The sequence below is a fragment of the Macaca mulatta genome, chromosome 17 (genome assembly GCF_049350105.2).
Source record: "Macaca mulatta isolate MMU2019108-1 chromosome 17, T2T-MMU8v2.0, whole genome shotgun sequence".
Classification (NCBI taxonomy): domain Eukaryota; kingdom Metazoa; phylum Chordata; class Mammalia; order Primates; family Cercopithecidae; genus Macaca; species Macaca mulatta.
This window is the reverse complement of record NC_133422.1, coordinates 97,440,164-97,460,056: the sequence shown is the minus strand read 5'-3', so window position 1 is coordinate 97,460,056 and position 19,893 is coordinate 97,440,164. Positions and strand designations below refer to the sequence as shown.

The following is a 19,893-nucleotide window of genomic DNA, read 5'->3' as shown; positions in this document are numbered from 1 at the left end:
ACGTGACACAATGGAGGAATCTCAAATATGTTACTTAAGATATTGACGCAAAAATAATATTGTATGATTCTGTTTACATGGAATTCAAGAAGAGGCAAAGCAAATCTGTGGTGACAGAAATCAGAAGAGGGGCTTTCTATGGAAATTGATATGAGTAGAGAGTGAGGGTATTTTCCACGGCAATGAAAGTGTACCATATCCTATTTGGGTGGTGATTATACAGGTGCATTCATTTATCAAACTAATTATATACAACTAAGATCTCTGCATTTCATTGTCTCTAAATGTTACCCCAATTAAAGAAAATAAAGGGAAGTCAGCATACTTTTTACAGTGAATGGCAGGATGTTTTCTACTTGATTCTCCAATTAAGATCCAATATTCAACTTCCTGTGGTGAGAGAGGTCCCCTGCTAAACATAAAATACATTCGCAGTAAGTTTAATAGTTACTCCCTTGAGTATATTGCTTCAACTATATATTAATAAAAGGCATACTAGAGTGTACTCAAACACGGCATTCATTCATCAAGAACAGACATTAGAGCTTAGGTGAGGGTAAATTTCTATAGGCCATTAAAGGGAACTTACAAATTAAATTTCAGCCTTAATCCTCTATTCAAAATCTAGGGCTATAAAATGTTTTAATAGACCACCTCTAAAATTCTAGGAGAAAAAAAAATCCTGGAATGCTACCTGCATTTTTCCATTACTCTTCTCCTTTCACTGTGAATTCAAGACATCTCAAAAGGCATCCTAAAAATAAAAGCCTAAAGCAATGGAGTCTCTAAACACACTGATTTCCTAATCCCATCCCTGGACATTCTAATTCGACTAGGTCTGGAGTACAGCTGGGGATTTTTATAGTTTTTAAAAAAAAATCTCACATGATTCTTAGGTGAAGACAGAAGTGAGGAACTCTCTTTTAAAGGGTACAAAGTCGGTTTAAAACCATGATTTATATTTGATAAATGTCTGAAATCAGGTGAAGATGCAGGATTAAATAATAAAAGAAACACACAGTATACCTCACTTACAAGAAATTCCACCTCCAGAAAGATGAATAAAGCATTTCAGCATTTGGAGAGAACAAGAGAGTTCCCTCTTGCTCCTCATTCATAAAACACAACTTCCAGCTTCCTGGTTCTCCCAGGTCATTCCAACCTGTCTCAGCATCCCTCTCTTCCCTAAACCTGAGGAGCCTTTGAGTGGGACTCCAAGGTCACATGGCCTCCAACCCCAAATAACCCATCCTGGCTGGGTGTGGCGGCTCATGCCTATAATCCGAGCACTTTGGGAGACTGAGGTGGTCAGATCACTGGAGCCCAGGAGTTCAAGACCAGCCTGGGCAACATGGTGAAATGCTGAAACCCTGTCTCCAAAAAAAACAGAAAAATTGGCCAGGTGTGGTGGTGTGTACCTGTAGTTCCAGCTACTCAGGAGGCTGAGGTGGGAGGACCACTTAAGCCCAGGAGGTTGAGGCTGCAGTGAGCTATGATTATACCACTGCACTGCAGCCTGAATGACAGAGTGAGACCCTGTCTCTAAGACAAAAACAAGTGATTTTTCAAGTGACTTTTTCCTATAATGACTGAACAACAGTATCTAAATGGATATTTTCAACAGCACAATTAACTAAATGCAGTTCTGCAGAAGAATAAGTCATAATGCTTAAAGAATAGTCTAACTTAATGTCAGGAAAGCAGATCACCAAGCCTTCCAATTTCAGAGACTTCTAATATTTTTTTATTTTTTATTATTTTTTTTTAAGACGGAGTCTCACTCTGTTGCCCAGGCTGGAGTAGAGTGGCACGATCTCGGCTCACTGCAGCTCTGCCTCCCGGGTTCATGCCATTCTCCTGCCTCAGGCTCTCAAGTAGCTGGGACTACAGGCATGCACCACCACGCCTGGCTAAATTTTTTTTGTATTTCTAGTAGAGATGGGGTTTCACTGTCTTAGCCAGGATGGTCTCTATCTCCTGACCTCGTGATCCGCCCACCTCAGCCTCCCAAAGTGCTGGGATTACAGGCGACAGCCACAGTGCCCGGCTATTTTTTAATATTTCTTAAAATGCACTTTCTAAAACATGTCAATGCTTACCTGAATGCTTTATTAGCTTTAAGAGGGGTTGCTTCAAAGCCAATTGGACAAAAATAATGATTTTGGCAATGATAGATATAAGCCAGTGATTCATCTTTCAATCCACGGGTTAACTTCGACAGGGCCCCTGAAGCTATTAAAAACAAACAAACACAAACTGAAGGCCCATAAAGCAGTGTCCACGCTTTACACAAAGCTTAAGGGTTAAGGGCTTAAGGACAGAAAAGACATTACTTGGAACACACTGACACTGCTGGGGAAAAACAAGAGGCTATTGATAGGTACAAAAAATGTTAATAAATGTATTCTGTTTTACTCTTTAATAAGCTCATTAGCAAACTAAAGAACTAAAATATGTCCTTGCTTACCAAAACCTTCTAATAACACACACAGTTGTCTATGAAATTTAATTTGTCTAAAACCTGATACCTAGTGTATTCAGCAATGGTTTCAACTTTTCTGGTTGTACACAGCTATCACTTAAAATTCTGAACAAGCATGCCCAATATTAGCACATGCATTTGTAAAGTATATACATATACCGCTGTACTAATGTCTTTATAAAAGATATACAAAAAGTTGGAATTTAAAATTAGGTTAAAATATAGAGGTTCTAATATATATGCAGTACGCCCTTCCCAACTTAAAAGACTACTGATGTATATGAATAAAAAAACTCCAGGTAATAAACAAGTTCTAAAAATGCAAACTTCTCCTACTAATGAGACAGCCAAGTAAAAAGGGCTTCCTGGAGAATCCCCAACTGGTCTGCATGCTGGGAGGATGGGGTTGGGCCTCGGGAAGTGCCCGCTGTTTGCAGTGGGGAGGAGCCTGTCCTCTCCTATCCCTGTGTGGTAACCTGGGATTCAACCTTTGAGATGAGGGCCTGTTAGCAGGAACCCTTCTCGCTTGCTGAGGTTTTTCCTTTTCACCCAATAAATTCTGTTCCCTCTCACCCTTCAAAGTATTTGTGAGCCTAATCTTTCCTTGTTGTGTGATAAGAACCCCGTTTTTTCTACAACACTAACACACACTTTAATCTTTACACAAAACTTACGGAGGCTAGAGGAGTAGCCTTCAAAAGCCAAGTGACAAAGATAACATCTTTACAGAGACAGGCTAGTAGTACCACCACACCCTCTTATATCCACTCTTCCCTTGGACATTTGCCATAACTATAATAGTGGTCAATTTCAAAAGTATTACCATAAGAAATGACTTTTTACCAGCACTTAGTACTCAAAGCCATTAACTGAGGTTTCATTAACTTGCATCTCCCAGAAGAAGCTAAATTATTTATTCATAAACAGCCCATTAAAACTAGAAATCCTAAAAATAGATGAAGCAGATGAAAGCTTCCAAGTCATAGTTTCAATGATTGACTTTCTGGCCACTGAAATAGCTGAAGACTACTAAGAACAGCAGGTCCACGGCTGTAGCAGAGAGCCAAGGAGTGATGCACAGTCCCTCAAGTCTATTAGTAGGGAAGATGGAACAAGTAACTTTTATATAAAGTGGAATAAGATAGTGCCACAAAAGGGGTCTAGAATTCAAAAGAGAAACAGCACATCAGGTTTGAGGAGTCAAGAAGTAGCATTCAAGATGAAACTTAATGAAGTGTCAGGATTTCAACAATCTAGACAGAGGAAAGACCATTAGGAGAAAACAAAACCACTGGGGAAGAAGGAATATACTCAGGGAACAGCCCATGATCTAGTTTATAGAATATAGGGTATAATGGTATAGAGAGGCCTACTGTGGGACAACCCAACAATTTCAGGCCAAAATCAGAAAAAGATCACCCTCTGAAATAAAAGATAGTAAATACAGCATTTTTAAAAATTTATTTATTTATTTATTTATTTTATTTTATTTTTGAGACAGGGTCTTGCTCTGTCGCCGAGGCTGGAGTGCAGTGGCGTGATCTCGGCTCACTGTAAACTCTACCTCCCGGGTTCAAACGATCCTCATGCTTCAGCCTCCCAAGTAATTGGGATTCCAGGCACTCACCACCATGCCCAGCTAATTTCTGTATTTTTAGTAGAGACAGAGTTTCACTATGTTGACCAGGCTGGTCTGAAATTCCCAACATCAAATGTTCCACCTCTCTCAGCCTCCCAAAGTGTTGGGATTACAGGCCTGAGCCACCGTGCCAAGCCAGTAAATACAGCATTTAATACATTAAGGTAGTTGTCCAAGAAAGTAATTCTGTGTATGAGAAGACACAAATGTATTACTGAGGGAAGCTAAATTCAGAATGAAGTTGAGTCTGTACTTCAGTATATCTTTAAAATCTGAAACTTAAGCAACAAAGCAACCACCACCAAATGCAGACCCATGATCTGCATGGCATAAGCAAAAGTTATGAACTGCAATACCCCCAGAAAAAAACTAAATACATGAACATAAATACAATTTTCAAGCCAGCTGATTTTAAAAAAATGAATCTGGACTTGCCTGGCACAAATGTTGGTGGCTAAGTGAACCCATACTTTGAAGTTATCTGAACAGAGACCTAATGTTGGCATCTCCTAGAATAAATTTTCACTGTGGCTAGTGACATCTCTGAAAAAAATACTCATATTAACAGCTAAGTCTTATCAAAAGCCCCGGACTTCGCTTTTATTCCATTAGTGTGCTTAATTTACAGTTACTGAGAGCCCATTGGAAATAAGCACCGGGGAGTCCCTGAATCACAGCAGCGTGGTCCCCAGGAAAACGTAAAGCCCATTGTGAAAAACAGGCCTAGCAGTGCTTAAAAAACAATTTAAGCACAGAGAGAAGATCCATTTAAAAGTGTTTTTAAACAAACAGCGCTACCGACAACGGTTTTCACCAGTGAACATCCCAGAAAGAAAGGAGAAAGCCTATCTCTGCAACTCTTTCTTCCGCAATGGGAGAGAACAGAAGAGATGTCTGCTTTACACATGAACCACCCTACCCCCTGAATACCATCAGAATTCATAAGGTAGCGTGATGTCGTGGGCATCGTATCTAGAATGTAAGGGCTATTTAGAACAGTCCCTATGGTCAAGGAGCTGGACACTCACATTAAACAGGTGAAACATAATAAAACATAGCACATAGCAAATGGAAAATGATGGGTGTGAATAATCAGTACTACAGGGATTTAGAGGAATCCAGGGCTAAGGTGGTCAAGGAACATATCAGAGATGAAGCAGGGCTTAATTGGCTCCCCCAATTAGCAAAGGTAAAGACAAAAATATTCCAGGAGGAGTAGGCAGATTAATTATGCTTCCAGAAATGCACACAGAAAAGCAGTAAGAAGTCAAATATTCTGGAAAAAAATGAAAGTAGGAATAAAATTTGAAAAATACATTAAAACTTACTCAAAGAAATTACAGTAACCACCTCAACCTCCTAACAAAATAAAAGAAAAAAAGTTAAGGAAAATAGGTAGTTTATCCCATTCCTCAATGAAAAAGTGTGAATATATGCTGAAGGAAATTTAAACACATAGATTAAAAAAAAAAAAAAAAGTTCCTGGGACCCAATGCTACACATCCTGATTATTAAGGGAACTGGTTAACACATGCACCAAATCATTACATTTAAATAAGTCACAAAGAACTTGGGAGGTACCAGACTATTGGAAAATAAAATAAATAAAGTACAGATATTCAAAAGATCTACAAATGAAAATTTCTAGCAAGATCATAGTATAAAATCTTAAAGTTGGACAGGACAGTTGATCAAAAATCTTTTAAAATTCCAGAATAGTGGTTCCTAAGTCAACTCTCTCCATGGCCCTTTTAGTGTTTTATTCCATTCCATTAATTTAAAAATTATATGTTCTTACTTTGGGAATTTGATTAAATTTATATAGCTGATGTATCCTCAATACCCAGAGTTTCTTTGATAGATTTTGTCTCTTATTCTAATTTCTCTTGGTCTTCCTGCTTCCCCTCTTTTCTTTACTTTCACTGACCCATCTCTTCATCTATCTTCTCACTCTATCTAGATACTGCTGATATTAATAGAAAAAGCCATGAACTGCTCTAATGAAGTCCTCTTATAATCAGCAGACAAAAAGAAAACAAGTAAAAGGAATTATGAGTCTTGTTCTGGTGTCTCCCAGGGCCCTACTCATAATGCAGTCTTGAGACACAAGACTGAGAACTGCATTGTAATAGCTTTCCATTATGTCTGACATGTAAGTATGACATTCGCTCCAGTGATCATTTCTATACTCCCAGGCATGCATTTTGGTCCACACCCCATTAAAAGAGATATAAAGCCACCCTATGAATCAATTAAGAAGTGATTCTGAGACAGTCTTAATATTTTACTGTTTATAATGTAAAAGGCAATGTTCAAGGCACTGCTAAGATGTCAAGTTGAAAACATCAGATTCAATGAGTTGGCTCATTTCCGTCCTTAGGAACACTTGAAAAACTGTCAACTGAAAGACTCCAGAAGACAGAAGGAGGATGCACTGGGTTCTGATGGAAAGCAGGGCCGACCTAGCACACAGGTGCAGGTGAGTGTGTGTCTGGGAGTGTGGGGAGGGGAGAGCAGGTAGGAGCCAGAAGGAAAGATGAGCTACAGAAAGGGAAAAACAAAACATTTTCCTTTCCACATCACAAGAGAGAGCTCTTGCAAAGGAAGAATGCCAGCTTTGGAATGGACAACAAAATTCTCTCCTAGAAGTTTCCTAACCCCAATCTCCTGAATTCCTCCTGCCTCATTTCCTCAACTGAGAATTCATTAAATTAACTCCTATTGAGCACCTAAGTATCAGGCACTGTGATGCAAAAATGAGTAAGAACTTGGCCTGATCGTCAAGGAAGGTAACTCTAGTTTTTCTGCATGAAACCATATGGTGCACCAAGAATTACCTCGCAACGAAATCAAGGTTCTACCAGAGGCACACGTGCTGCTGTGACAACCCAGGAGAGGAAGGGATTGAATCCTGCCTGGCAAGCAGAAGAAAAAGCCACCGCCCCCCCTCCGAGCTTTCCCAGGACACCACTATATCCATTTGTTATGTTGAAGTCCAGGATGGACAAATACATAGGAATCCAATCACAAAGATATGAAATCCCACATTCCACATGCTCCACAGCAGGGCATCTCATTGGTGAGGCACATAGGCCTAAGGATGACCTGTACCTTGTGAAGAACAGGGGAACAGCGAGGAGCCCAGCATGGCTGAACACCAGGGGAGGCAGGTTGGAGCAGGATACTCGAAACCCAGTCCCTCAAACACCATGCTCAGGAATTTAAGCTTCATCCTCTAGGTGAGGGGTTGGCAAAGTCCCACCAACAGGTAAATCCAGTCTGCAGACTGCAGCCTGTGTTGAAATGGGCAGCAAGATAAAATGGTTTTTACGTTGTTAAAAATCAAAAGAAAAAAGGGTCAGGCACAGTAGCTCATGCCTGTAATCCCAGCACTTTGGGAGGTCGAGGTAGGAGGATCACTTAAGACCAGGAGTTCAAGACTAGCCTGGGCAACATAGTAAGCCCCCATCTCTAAAAATTTTTTTTAATCGAAAAAAATTTAAAAATAAAATTAAAAATTAGCCAGATGCAGTGGCATGAACCTGTAGTCCTAGCTACTTGGGAGGCTAAGGGGAAAGGATCACTTGAGCCTAGGAGTTCAAGGCCGCAGTGAGCCATGATCACAGCCACTGCCTTCCAGCCTAGTGGATGGAATGAGACCCTCATCTCTAAAAAATAAATAATAAAATTTTTTAAATTTCAAAAGAAAAATAATATTTTGTGACATGTGAAAATTATGTGATATTCAAATTTCAGGTCCATCAGTAAGGTTTTTCCAAGGACACCACCATATCCATTTGTTTACATGTTGTCTATGGCTGCCGTATCAAGCAGCTGTGACTGCCCCACAACCATGTGTCTCTCAAAGCCAAGAATATTTACTATCAAGCCTTTATTTAAAAATGTTTGCCAACTACTGCTCCTCTAGGTTAATGATTTTCAGTACTGACACATCCAGGTGGTTATACAAGATGACCCCCTTTGGGGGCACAGAAACAAAATATCAGAACATTTATTTATAGTGATCCTCATATTTTAAAAAGAAATTAAGCTTTACTAGTATTTATTCCGTGGATTGAGTGTGGATGCTCTCTACACTATACAACCCTACATCCAAAGGTCCCGGGTCACACATGTGCTATCCCTGAGAGAGGGGCAGGAACTCCACATGGTGGTGCGGGCTCAGGTTGCTAATTACTGTGCCTTGATACCCTCACCCTTTCTCTTGCTTTCACTGAACTGCCATGTATTCGGTTTACAGGGTGTAAAATGTCATTGGCAGACATTTTATAAAACTTTTAATGAACACAATTGACAGAATCATTATTATACCTTCTAATAACTAGAGAATGACTGTGAAAATCTTTTGGACCAGAAAAAGGTTTAGCACATCTTGTGGAAGTAAACATTCAAGAACTATACAAGACAATGCCAAATTACGCATTTTCTTTTCATGGCACACGAAGACACCTCAAATAAGATCCAGAAGAAACAAGAGACAGCAAAATCGGATATATACACATTTCTTACATTACACCAAATACAGAGGAAAAAAGTTTCAATAGATTTAAAAAATAAAAGGATTTGAAAATATGAGTAAGGAATGAGATTTTTTTTAAAGCATATTTTTCAAAGAGCTACATATTTTAGAATAAAAATGATTGAAAACCTCTTTTAAAAAACTCAAGTTCAGTAGACAGTATAAAAAGCAAACTAGACACAGCTGAAGAGAAAATTATGAAACAGGATAATATATCCTTTCTTAGTTTTTCATTGCCTGGTCACCTACTGAGAGTAGTGTGGTTACAGTCTCACTAGAAACAGAAATAAATAGCAACACAGCATTTAAAGCTGTGTTTTCCAGAGGGATAGACAGGCCCCATGTGAATGCATAGAATTTAGTCAGTAGGAATAAATGCTAGCACTTACTGAGTCCTTACTCTGTAACACAGCGTGCTGAGTACATTACAAATATGTCTCCTTTTATCCTCACACTGACCCTATACAAATATAGAAAGATAAAAGGTCTACATCACGGCTCAGCAAGTGACTTGTTCAAGGTCACAAAACTAGTATGTGTAGAAACCAACATGTAATCTCCAAGCCTGCCTCCAATAACCAACTCGATATCCCCAATATAGGTCAACAGAAAGATATCTGACTTTGTGCTCAGTCTTTTACCTTGGTAAACCATATACCCTCTATTGATAACAATTCTCTTCTTGATTAATCCTTGAGTCTTCTTCTCAAACGGTCCTGGACCTTTGACTTCTGTGTCCAGTTTTAGCATGAATCCTGATAAGTCAGTTTAGAGAGAACCCACAACTCTTAATATCTAATCAAGTTCCTCATAGGCCTCCCGTACCAACTCTTGATGTCTCAGACCTTGACCTGCCTTTAGCAAGAAGTCTGTTAGACCAGTTTAGCAAGAATCCCCATACCCTTACCCCTCTTAGTAATTTCCCACCCCCAAACCCCTTGTTGTGTCCATTGGCTATAAAGTCTCAGCTGTCTTTGCTGTATTCAGAGTTGAGCCTGATCTCTCATCCCTACTACAATACGCCTTTCACAAGCCTTAAATAAAGTCTTCCTCACCCTATTAACAAGTGTCAGAATAATTTTTTCTTTAACAATGTATTATAGTTTTCTGATTTATACAGTCAAAAGATTGTAATATTTTAAAAATGGAAATTGCTAAATAGTACCAATTATTTAATTAGCACATAACTAGAATAATCCTTGAGATCAACTCCATTAATATTTCTGTTATAACCAAGACTATTTTATAGCAAAACTTTGTCACTTTCACAATCTATTTTCCTGCCATTATATGTTACCACACAGGTCTAACATCAAATATTCTCAAATCCTTACATTCCTTCTCAGAAAGAAAAACTGCTAACTCCATGCTGCTTCCTTAGAGTTTTACTAGCATGTGCGCGCGCACACACACACACACACACACCATGGACCCAAACAATACAATATGTTAGAGTAGTGTTTGTGATATACCTTAAAGTTCTAAAGGTTCTACATAAAAAGGTGAGAAGAGGCAAAATATTAAACTGCGTATTAGAAAGTGCCCTACAGATTACATGCAAGTAACAGACTGTATTGAGGGTTTACATAATGTCCCAGGAAGCTAAACAGCCAGTCTTTGAGATGAACTCTAAACCGTGTGTGTGTGCGCGTGTGTGTGTGTATAAATCTTCTATATGTTTACCTACCAGTTTCTCCTGCTGTTTTGTTCTTCCCATGAGGCTTATATAGAACATAAGAGCATCCTTTTACATGGAAGTGGTCATTAATTTGTCTAAACCACCTGAAAATAACAAGAAGATTTGCTCATGGCAACAATTCTACAACAAAGATGGCATTATTCCAATTCTAAAGAAATCCAGGCATAGCCCAAAGTTGGTATACCCATGAGAGGTTGAAGCCCAGCAGCTGAATACATGCTTTGCTATCAACACACATCTACATCATTATCATTTTGCAAAACTAGAAACACGGTATTGCCTCTTAGAGGGTCTTCATACCTCATAAGTGTTGTATTTCCCGTGAAAGGACCAAACCTAATATCTTCAAATGGAGGTTGAAAGCCCAGAATATGTAAAGCTTCTTCTTGGGTAATAGGTGGAAGACTACAAAAGAAACATTCATTGCCTTTCATTTTTCAATTCCAGTCATATGCAAATACAACCTATCTCAATGTTAATATGTTTGTCTGATTTGCAAATAATTTTAGTAATATTTTTCATTATTTTATTTTATTTATTTTTTTAGAGACAAGGTCTCACTCTGTGACCCAGGGTGGAGTGCAGTGGCATGATCATAGCTCACTGCAGCCTTAAACTCCTTGGCTCAAGTGATCCTCTTGCCTGAGTCTCCTAAGAGACTAGAACTACAAGTACATGCCATTGTGCCTGGCTACTTGTTTTTACTTTTTTACTTTGTAGAGATGGGATCTTGCTTTGTTGCCCAGGCTGGTCTCAAACTCCTTGGCTTCAAGCAACACTCCCGCCTTGGCCTCCCAAAGTGCTGAGATTACAAGTGTGAACCACTGCATCCAGCTTATTTTTATTTTATTGAAAATAATACATGTGTATATTTTAAGTTAAAAGACTTACACTAAAATACAGCAGGGTTTTTTAATTTACAAAAAATCTATTCTTAAAATTTTTTCTGTTATAGAAAAAGCAACATCGAATTACTTTGGAGTTTGAGGATACTGATAAATTGACATACTTACTTTCCAGCTCCCATTGTGCTATATAAGAAATTCCAACAAGAAATTAATGAGGAGATGCCACAAGAAGTCTTATACTGTGGTCGGCTTATGCAGTACCTGAGAAAACAAAAACTGTTTTCTTCACTTGAATGAATACAAAATATGCATGCTACAAATAGAAAACTCATGGCAATTAAGGGTGTTAATGTAATGAAAACTTTGATCCCCTAAGTCAATGTAAAATCTTCCATATTCACTTATTAATCATGTCATAAATATAAAATAACAATAAATCACCTGCTTTAATAAAAATAGCTAAGTATAACTAACTACCAGTTAAAGTGGATGTTATCTAAACCAAAGGGAAAAAAATTAATGATACATAAATTTAGACATCACCTATTAAAAGTTTGGTATAAACTCCTGGTTGAACTACATACATGATTATTTGCAACTTTAGAAATACAGGAGAAACAAAGCATTGCCCCCACGTGTCAACTTCTCAGAGAAATTCTCCAACCCAAACTAAAAATCATCCATTTGTTACCCACTTGTCCATCTAAAATCCCTGGGCAAGAAGCCACGAAGCAGTGCTTCTGTCACAGAGAATTTTAAAAATGAAATACAAAATCCTTCCATGGCATGATTCAGTGGCACTAAGCAATCCAGATAATTTTCCAAACTGTCAAGATTCAAGAGAAGAAACTGGGGTGAATGCGAACAGAAGGAGAAAGAGACAGACTATTTATTTATTCTGCTTTAAGAAGAAATAGGTTGGCTTTTTTTTTTTTTTTTTTTGAGATGGAGTCTCACTCTGTCGCCCAGGCTGGAGTGCAGTGGCGCAATCTCGACTCACTGCAACCTCCGTCTGCCGGGTTCAAGCAATTCTCCTGCTTCAGCCTCCCAAGTAGCTGGGACTACAGGCATGCGCCACCACAACCGGCTAATTTTTGTATTTTTAGTAAAAACATGGTTTCACTATGTTGCCCAGGATGGTCTCAATCTCTTGACCTTGTGATCCTCCCACCTCAGCCTCCCAAAGTGCTGGGATTACAGATGTGAGCCACTGCACCTGGCCAAATGCGAAGCTAGTCAAGCATGGTTGTAGGGGGAGACAATGTTAAATCAGCTTAACAATAACCCACAATACTCGTTGACTTTCAAATGATCTTCTCCTAACTGCTTTCTAAAGAAGGTGCTAAGAAGCAGCCACAATGAAACAAAGAAACAAGACCTATCATCACTAAGAGCAACTTTAGTGTTGTCTGAAAATTAATCACAAAATGAAAAATTAGACATATGCATGTGTACATATACGCATTTGTATATGTATATATACTATGCATTTTGGCAAACATACAAGTTAACCATGATCCTTAAATCTTTTTTTTTTTAAAGTTCCAGGGTACACTCGCAGGATGTGCAGCTTTGTTACATAGATAAACGTGTGTAATGGTGGTTTGCTGCATCTATCAACCCATCACCTAGGTATTACACCCCGTGTGCATTAGCTATTTTTCCTGATGCTCTCCCTTCCCATGTTCCCACCCCCCAACAGGGTTCAATGTGTGTTGTTCCCTCCCTGTGTCCATGTGTTCACATTGTTCGGCTCCCACTTATAAGTGAGAACATGCTCCAGGACCCCTAAATCTGTAGACTCAACTACACAAAATGACACACAAAAGATAATAACTGTCACTTAACATACTAAGTGCTATCTTCAATACCTCATTGTCAAATCTATTGAGTCCTCCCTCAGTTTTGCTTTGTTCTTTAATTGTGGTAAAAACACACAACATCAAATTTATCATGTACACCATTCTTAAGTGTACAGGTCAGTAGTGTCAACTATATGCAAATTGTTAGGCAACAGAACTTTTCCATCTTGCAAAAACAAAACTCTTTACCTATTGAACAACACAACTCCCTTTTTCCCCTTTCCCCCATCCCTGGAAACATATGAGCAATTTACTAATGTCCTTATTCAAGTAATCTGCCCTAGTTGTTTAAATATGAATGTGAACTCCAACCTAAGAGATCTTTGTGGACAAGTGATTATTAACAGCTCTGTCATCATAAGCTATATGGTCCATGCTGATAAAACACAAGCAACTCATTCATTTACTGATTTTTTTTTCTGCTGTGAATATTTTTGCCAGAGTTCAATTTTGGGGATTATTTTTCAAGTCCAATACTAACAGTGTTTTATATTTTACAAAATTTATCTTTACATACATTTACTAACAAAGTATTACATGCATGTGTATATTTTTTCTCATAACGCTACATTTGGCCTGAAAGAATTTTTAAAAGCAGAGGGAAAGGGGGATTTCTCTTAAGATTTTTCATACTTTTTCATCAATCTCAACTTGTTTCCTAGTCTTGTTTATAACCAGGTTAAACTGTTTACCAACATTCTACTACCTTCTATGGGACTTTCCATTCTAACCTAATGTTGTAATAGTCTCGGTGGAAAACAGGCTTATATTCCTGGTGATGTTTTCCCTTCAGGGCATTTCTCTCATCTATCCTTCCTAGTCCTAGCCTTCATGGCCTCACATGTTATACTATTAACATGTAGTTACACAGATTTGTTGTTGAAACAAAGCTTAAATCTAAGTGATTAGAAGCACAAACGAGCAAAGCCTTCTTTTCAAAGAAACTAAAATGAATGTTTTTGACTTTAATGTCTCTTCTCCATTATTCCCTACAAACTATTTCAAATTTATCGTTATAAAAGTTCCTTTTGTTAAGAAATCATCCATGACTTATCTTTAACTCAGAAAACAAAATTAATATTGAGCCTGATATCTAAGAAACAGATCATGACATGTGTTACAAGGAAACAGCATGAATGTTGAGTCTGACTCTTCAGCTTCAATACAAGATCTTCTACTTATTAGCCATGTGACATTGGCAGGTTTCTTGGCTTCTCTGAGCCTCCCTTTAGACAAGCTACTCTACTCTTCATTACCCACATTCCAGAGACACTTTGCTATAATCCTTTCAAAGACCCTTCACCCCCTGCAACACTTCGTATTCCCTCCCTTAAGACCCAGGACCTTAGTAAAGCATTTTGGTGATCATTACCTCCTTTCATGGTTAATTAGTGATTCATACCCATCACATGACAAACTGCCTAAGATATTTCACATTTTTCTGTGTAGTCCCCTCTCCTCAACTGGATTGTAAACCTTAGGAAAACAAAGACCATGTTGTGTGCATCTCTGTTTCTCAGCCTACAGCAAAGGGTCCAATATGTATTAAATAAGTGATAAAAATATATTTCTAAAATGTCATACAAAGGAATTTTAAAAACCCCAATCAGAGTCAGTCACACAGAAAAGTTGTCATGAATTAAACTTGTTTTCCTTAGACTAGGAACTGTATTTTAAGATAACCAAATAGCCCCAGTTGATCAATGAAAGCTACAGAAGAAGGCTGGGTAATAAAAGTAAAAAAAAAAAAAAAAAAAAATGGAATTTTGATATGTAACCATTTTGCAACAAATATTCAGACAAGGATCATCAATGGGTTTGGGTTGTCAATACATTTGGCTAAACCCATAACGTAAAAAGTTGATGGAACCTGGCTATTACCTAATGCCACTCTGTCACCCTACTGATTACTTGAGCGTAGCAGACGGGAAAGAAAGAACTCATCAATGTAGAATACAACTGTCACCACCTTAACCCAGTAATCACTTAGAATTGCTAAGATTAGATAATCAGATACCATGTGACTTATGATGTGAAACGTTTGAAGTATGAGGGCCCACTTAAGCAGTGTTCTTGCATAAAATGTTGTACTGGAATTTAACCAAGTCTTTATATTCAACTTCCAGTTTACAGGAAATATTGAGGTTAGATGAATAATTTAGGAAACTAAAAGGAAAAAACAAATCTGGAATGTAGGACATTCTACAAAATATCTGGCCAAGTCTCTTCAATAAGTCAATCTTTACAATTATCATTTGTTGATTAAAATAAATAGAATTTTAAAAAGAAAAGGGGGAACGTGGGGTGGAGACTGTCCTAGATTGAGACAATTATGGGTCATGACACGCACACATGTGGTTCACAACTGGGTCGCACTTTGAACAAACAGATGTGAAGACCTTTTCAGAACAATATGGGGAATGTGAATTTAGCCTGGGAATTAGACACTAGGGAACTATTGTTAATCTTATTAGGTATGACAAAAGTATTGTGGTTAAGTAGAAAAAAGTCATTTTTTAGAGATGCATACTTAGGTAACTTGAGATTAAATATGATAAAAATCAGTCACTTACTTGAAAATTCTTCAGCAATGAAAAGCTAAGTATGTAACTACATCAAAAGGTTAATCATTGTTAAATCTAGATGGCAGTTATGTGGAGTCACACAGATGACTCTAATGACCAGCCGAGTTTGGGAAAGACCAGCATAGCACATGATTAATCTACTTCAAACATCTGTGGTAGACTTTAAAGATTCAGAAATCCTGGTAATAATTTTAGAAATAAAAATATTTATGATACATATAATGTATTAATTTGTAAACTGCTAAGTTATTGCCAACATATATTACATATTTCAAAAATGAAAAAAATAAAAACTGATAACGTCACCATCGTCTAAGGTCTAATACTTTCCGCTGTTTAATATCTTCAAGAGGAGAATGCTGAGGACATTCCTTCTGATATCTTCCCTTTTTATCTGAAGTTTTTCTCTTGGAAACTTGTTTCTTTGCATTGCCTAGAATACAAGAGTATAAAATAAGCAGAATGCTTAAGATGAAGTAAACTGAAATGACAAAAATTATACACCAAAATTCAGAAGTAACTGCCTTAATAATTCTGCTGAGAAAGTATAAAGAAAAAATAACAATAAATAAATAACTGCCACCGGTTCTAAAAATGATATTTGCAAACACAGTGAAGTAATACATGTATTTTCAATAATAGTCCCCTACCTTAAACAGAAAGAGAGAATAAAAACAAATTTAAACAACCATGAATTCTATTTCATGTTACGTTCTTATACTCCAACTCCAGAGCTAGTCACTTAGTTGGTGAAACGGTCACAATCACTAAATCTTTAGCCACATCTAGAAAATCAAATTATCGACAGTAAAAAATTTAACTAGACCACTTTCCAGAAAATGAAGGCTTTCTATAAAACAATAAAACCAAATTAATGCAACTCTGTTAAGAAAGTAAAAGCACCAGATCCAATAATGTGATGATGTGATGTTTAAAAATATCTCTGGGCTTACAGAGACAACAGAATGAATGAAGAATGATGCACATATGTACATTACAAAAATGCAACTTTAGCACAGAAACTAGAATGAAAAGCAAAGTCTCCTGTGTGCATATATGCATGTATGTATGCATGTACCTACACACACTCATACATGCACACACATACATTCTCCAAAAGACCCTCAAGACAAACAACAGTGGTTACTACTGGGGAAGGGAGAATTGGGAGCTAGACAAAAGGGGAGCCAAAAGTAAGAGTGAGAATTTGTACTTTTTAATTTTTTTAATTGTTGTGAGCACATAGTAGGTGTACATGCTTATGGGGTACATGAGATGTTTTGATACAAGCATGCAATGTGAAATAACCACATCATAGAGAATGGGGTATCCATCCCTATACTTTTTATATGTTTTATTTCTAAATTGTTAGTGAAATATCTAGTAAAAAAAGGTATATAAAGTAAAATATCAATAAATAATATCCAAGCCTCATTTAATTAAAATACTATTAAGATTTCAGATAGCTATGCTCAAATACTTTAATCTTTCACAGATATTCTATTTTACAACAGTTCTGTTATAAAAATTAACTGAAGGCTAATATTTCATTTTTATGAGTCATTCATAAATTATAAAACAGATTATATACATATGCACCTAATAAGCAAACATAGAAAGAGATCGGTTTTATTCCTTCAAGATACTCTACACTGAAACCATTTGGCACCTAGGAACAGCTGGAACTCAGGAACTATTATTACCAGGGAATTTCTGTAAAAATGTAATAATAAGACTATAAAGTCAAGAAACAATGTTTCACCTTCCTTTTAATTATTCTTTTTGTTTGTTTGTTTGTTTTGAGATAAGGTCTTGCACTGTTGCCCAGACAAGAGTGCAGTGATGCAATCTCCAGTCATTGCAACCTCAGTCTCCGGGCCTCAAGCAATCCTCCTACTCGGCCTTGGGAGTACCTGGGACCACAAGTGCATGTGACCATGCCCAGCTAATTTTTGTATTTTTAATAAAGTTGGTGTCTCACTATGTTGCCCAGGTTGGTCTCAAACTCCTGAGCTCCAGCAATCCACCTGCCTCAGCCTCACAAAATGCTGAGATTACAAGTGTGAGCCACTGTGCTCAACCCTTTTAATTATTTTCTCTAAGTTTTTACAGAGAACACATTTTTCACAGAGCTGAACATCACTGGCAAAGGTGAGCAATTGCGCCAAATCTCATTGTGCCAAATTTCCTTGACTGGTAAAATGACTCTTAGAGAGTCAGATGACAGAAGAATGAGTTTCTCACATTTCTTGAGATGTCTTTACTGCCTAATAATGACTTAATTCCCTAAGTAGTTTTCCCAGCCACTTAAAATTTTAAGGCTAATGAAACATGGAAATGTGTGACCTTGATAGGCTCTGCAAACAGTCTGTACTCACACTTTCCTCTAGGGTTCCATGACCTTGCCCCCATTCTCTTTTTGCTGAATCTACGATTGCCCCTGGGATCAATGAGCATATACGGTCCAAATGAGCATACTTCATAAAATCTCCGCACTGCCACAGAAAGAGCAGGTCCCACAGGCAAAAGTTGATTCGATTTGAGGGAAAGAAGCCACATCAAAGTGAAAGCTCAGTTCGACATCGGAACATAAAAGAGCACCTTCTGCCTCCCATCACATCAGCTCCAAGAACCTTAGCCCACTGCTCCTTCTCATTACCGAGTTCCTTCTTCCATTTCTCACCCTACCCACAGCACACACACACAGCCTCAACACCAAACACACACACACACACACAAATATATGTATTCACCACACTGACTTTTAGAAAAAGGTATGAGAAGAGCAAATAAAAGCAGAAAATCCACTGTCTTTTTTTACTGGAAGAACCAAAGGACAGAGTCCTGTGCAATCACCATCACTGAAAGTGAGGTGAGAGGGAACCCACAAAGAAGACAGCCACAGAGAAGAGGGGACCCAAATTCTGTGTATAAATTTGGCCCAAATCTTGGACTGACCCCTGGACCATGCATGCACGGAGCAAACCCAAGCAACACAGCTAAAGGAACTGAACTGAGATGGTTGGAGCTGTATCAAGGAGACAGAATTTACAGTTTTAGTTCAACCAAATTAACTGCCACCCAAAACCAAAAAAAAAAAAAAAAAAAATCAACACTTTGAAGGAATATACCAGAGTTGCCATAACATAATAGTCCCACTATCTAGGATACAACGAAATATTATAGAACATATAAGGAAACTGAAAAATATGACTTATTCTCAAGAAAAAAGATAAGGCCTACTCTGAGATTAGCCAGATTTTGAAATTTGCAGATATGACATTAAAGTAGACATTATAACTATGCATTATGACATAGATAAAATGCTCTTGTAATAAATGAAAAATATAGCAAATCTCAGATAAGAAATAGAAGCTATAAAAATGTAAATTCTAGAACTAAAATAAATAGATGGAAAAATATATACCATGCAAACATAATCAAAATAAAGCTGAGGAGCTTTATTAATATCAAACAAAGTAACTTTCAGACAAGAAAAATTTCCAGGAATAATGAAATATATTTCATAATGATAAAAGGGTCAATTCAGGAAGAAGGCATAAATCTCATAAATGTGCGTGAACTTAATAACAGAGCTTCAAATTACATTTTTAAAAAAATTAACAGAATTAAGTGCAGTGTAGGAGGCACCAGGAATCTGTCTCCCCACTTAGACAACTGCACTGGCAGAACCTGTCTGATGTAAATATTTTGGAATTCCAGAGTCTATTCAAAGGATTGCAACTTTCAGAGGAAGTCCTGAACAGTAAATGCAAATTTTGGTCAATTTCAGGACATAGCAAGGTACAAGTACCTATCCCCAAGTCCAGGCAACTGGGCACATGTTCCTGGAGAAGCTCCAGGCAGTTTGTGGGAACCATGGTGGGCAAAAAGGTCCATGTCCTACTAAAATTGGGAACCTGTGTTCTGACTGCTGACTGCTGCTTCTGATGTTGAAAGCACAGATACAGGGGGTCAGCCATTGTTGCAACTCTCCCTCCAGTGTTGCAAGCCCCTCCCACTACAACTGAAGCAACTTCCAGAGGACTTAAGGGGCCAGCACCTTTGGTGTGGTTTTTTTGTTCTATTTTTTTTTCTCTTCATTTTCCCTTTAGGGAGTCAGACATTTCAAAAACAGTATATTCAGAAGCAATCACTTATACAGTGAAATTTAGAAAATCACTGTACACACTCAGAGAAAGGCAGGGGCTTTTCCCCGAGAAGCCCTTAAATGTATA

At 37.7% G+C, this 19,893-nt stretch overlaps 1 protein-coding gene across 36 annotated transcripts in view; it reads right to left on the bottom strand.

Annotated features, from left to right (window-relative positions):
- Positions 1-19,893, bottom strand: part of BIVM (basic, immunoglobulin-like variable motif containing) — a 39,159-nt gene that overhangs the window by 6,408 nt on the left and 12,858 nt on the right. For 20 of the 36 annotated variants that reach the window (XM_077973949.1, XM_015121414.3, XM_077973952.1 and 17 more), the window contains 6 exons: positions 15,962-16,088; positions 11,374-11,469; positions 10,661-10,765; positions 10,349-10,443; positions 2,100-2,232; positions 326-412 (listed from right to left, as the gene is read on the bottom strand). In XM_077973949.1, coding sequence (XP_077830075.1) covers positions 326-412; positions 2,100-2,232; positions 10,349-10,443; positions 10,661-10,765; positions 11,374-11,469; positions 15,962-16,088 — 643 coding nt within the window. The remainder of the gene's footprint in view (positions 1-325; positions 413-2,099; positions 2,233-10,348; positions 10,444-10,660; positions 10,766-11,373; positions 11,470-15,961; positions 16,089-19,893) is intronic. The other 16 variants (XM_077973960.1, XM_077973946.1, XM_077973945.1 and 13 more) reach the window with 1 other exon arrangement.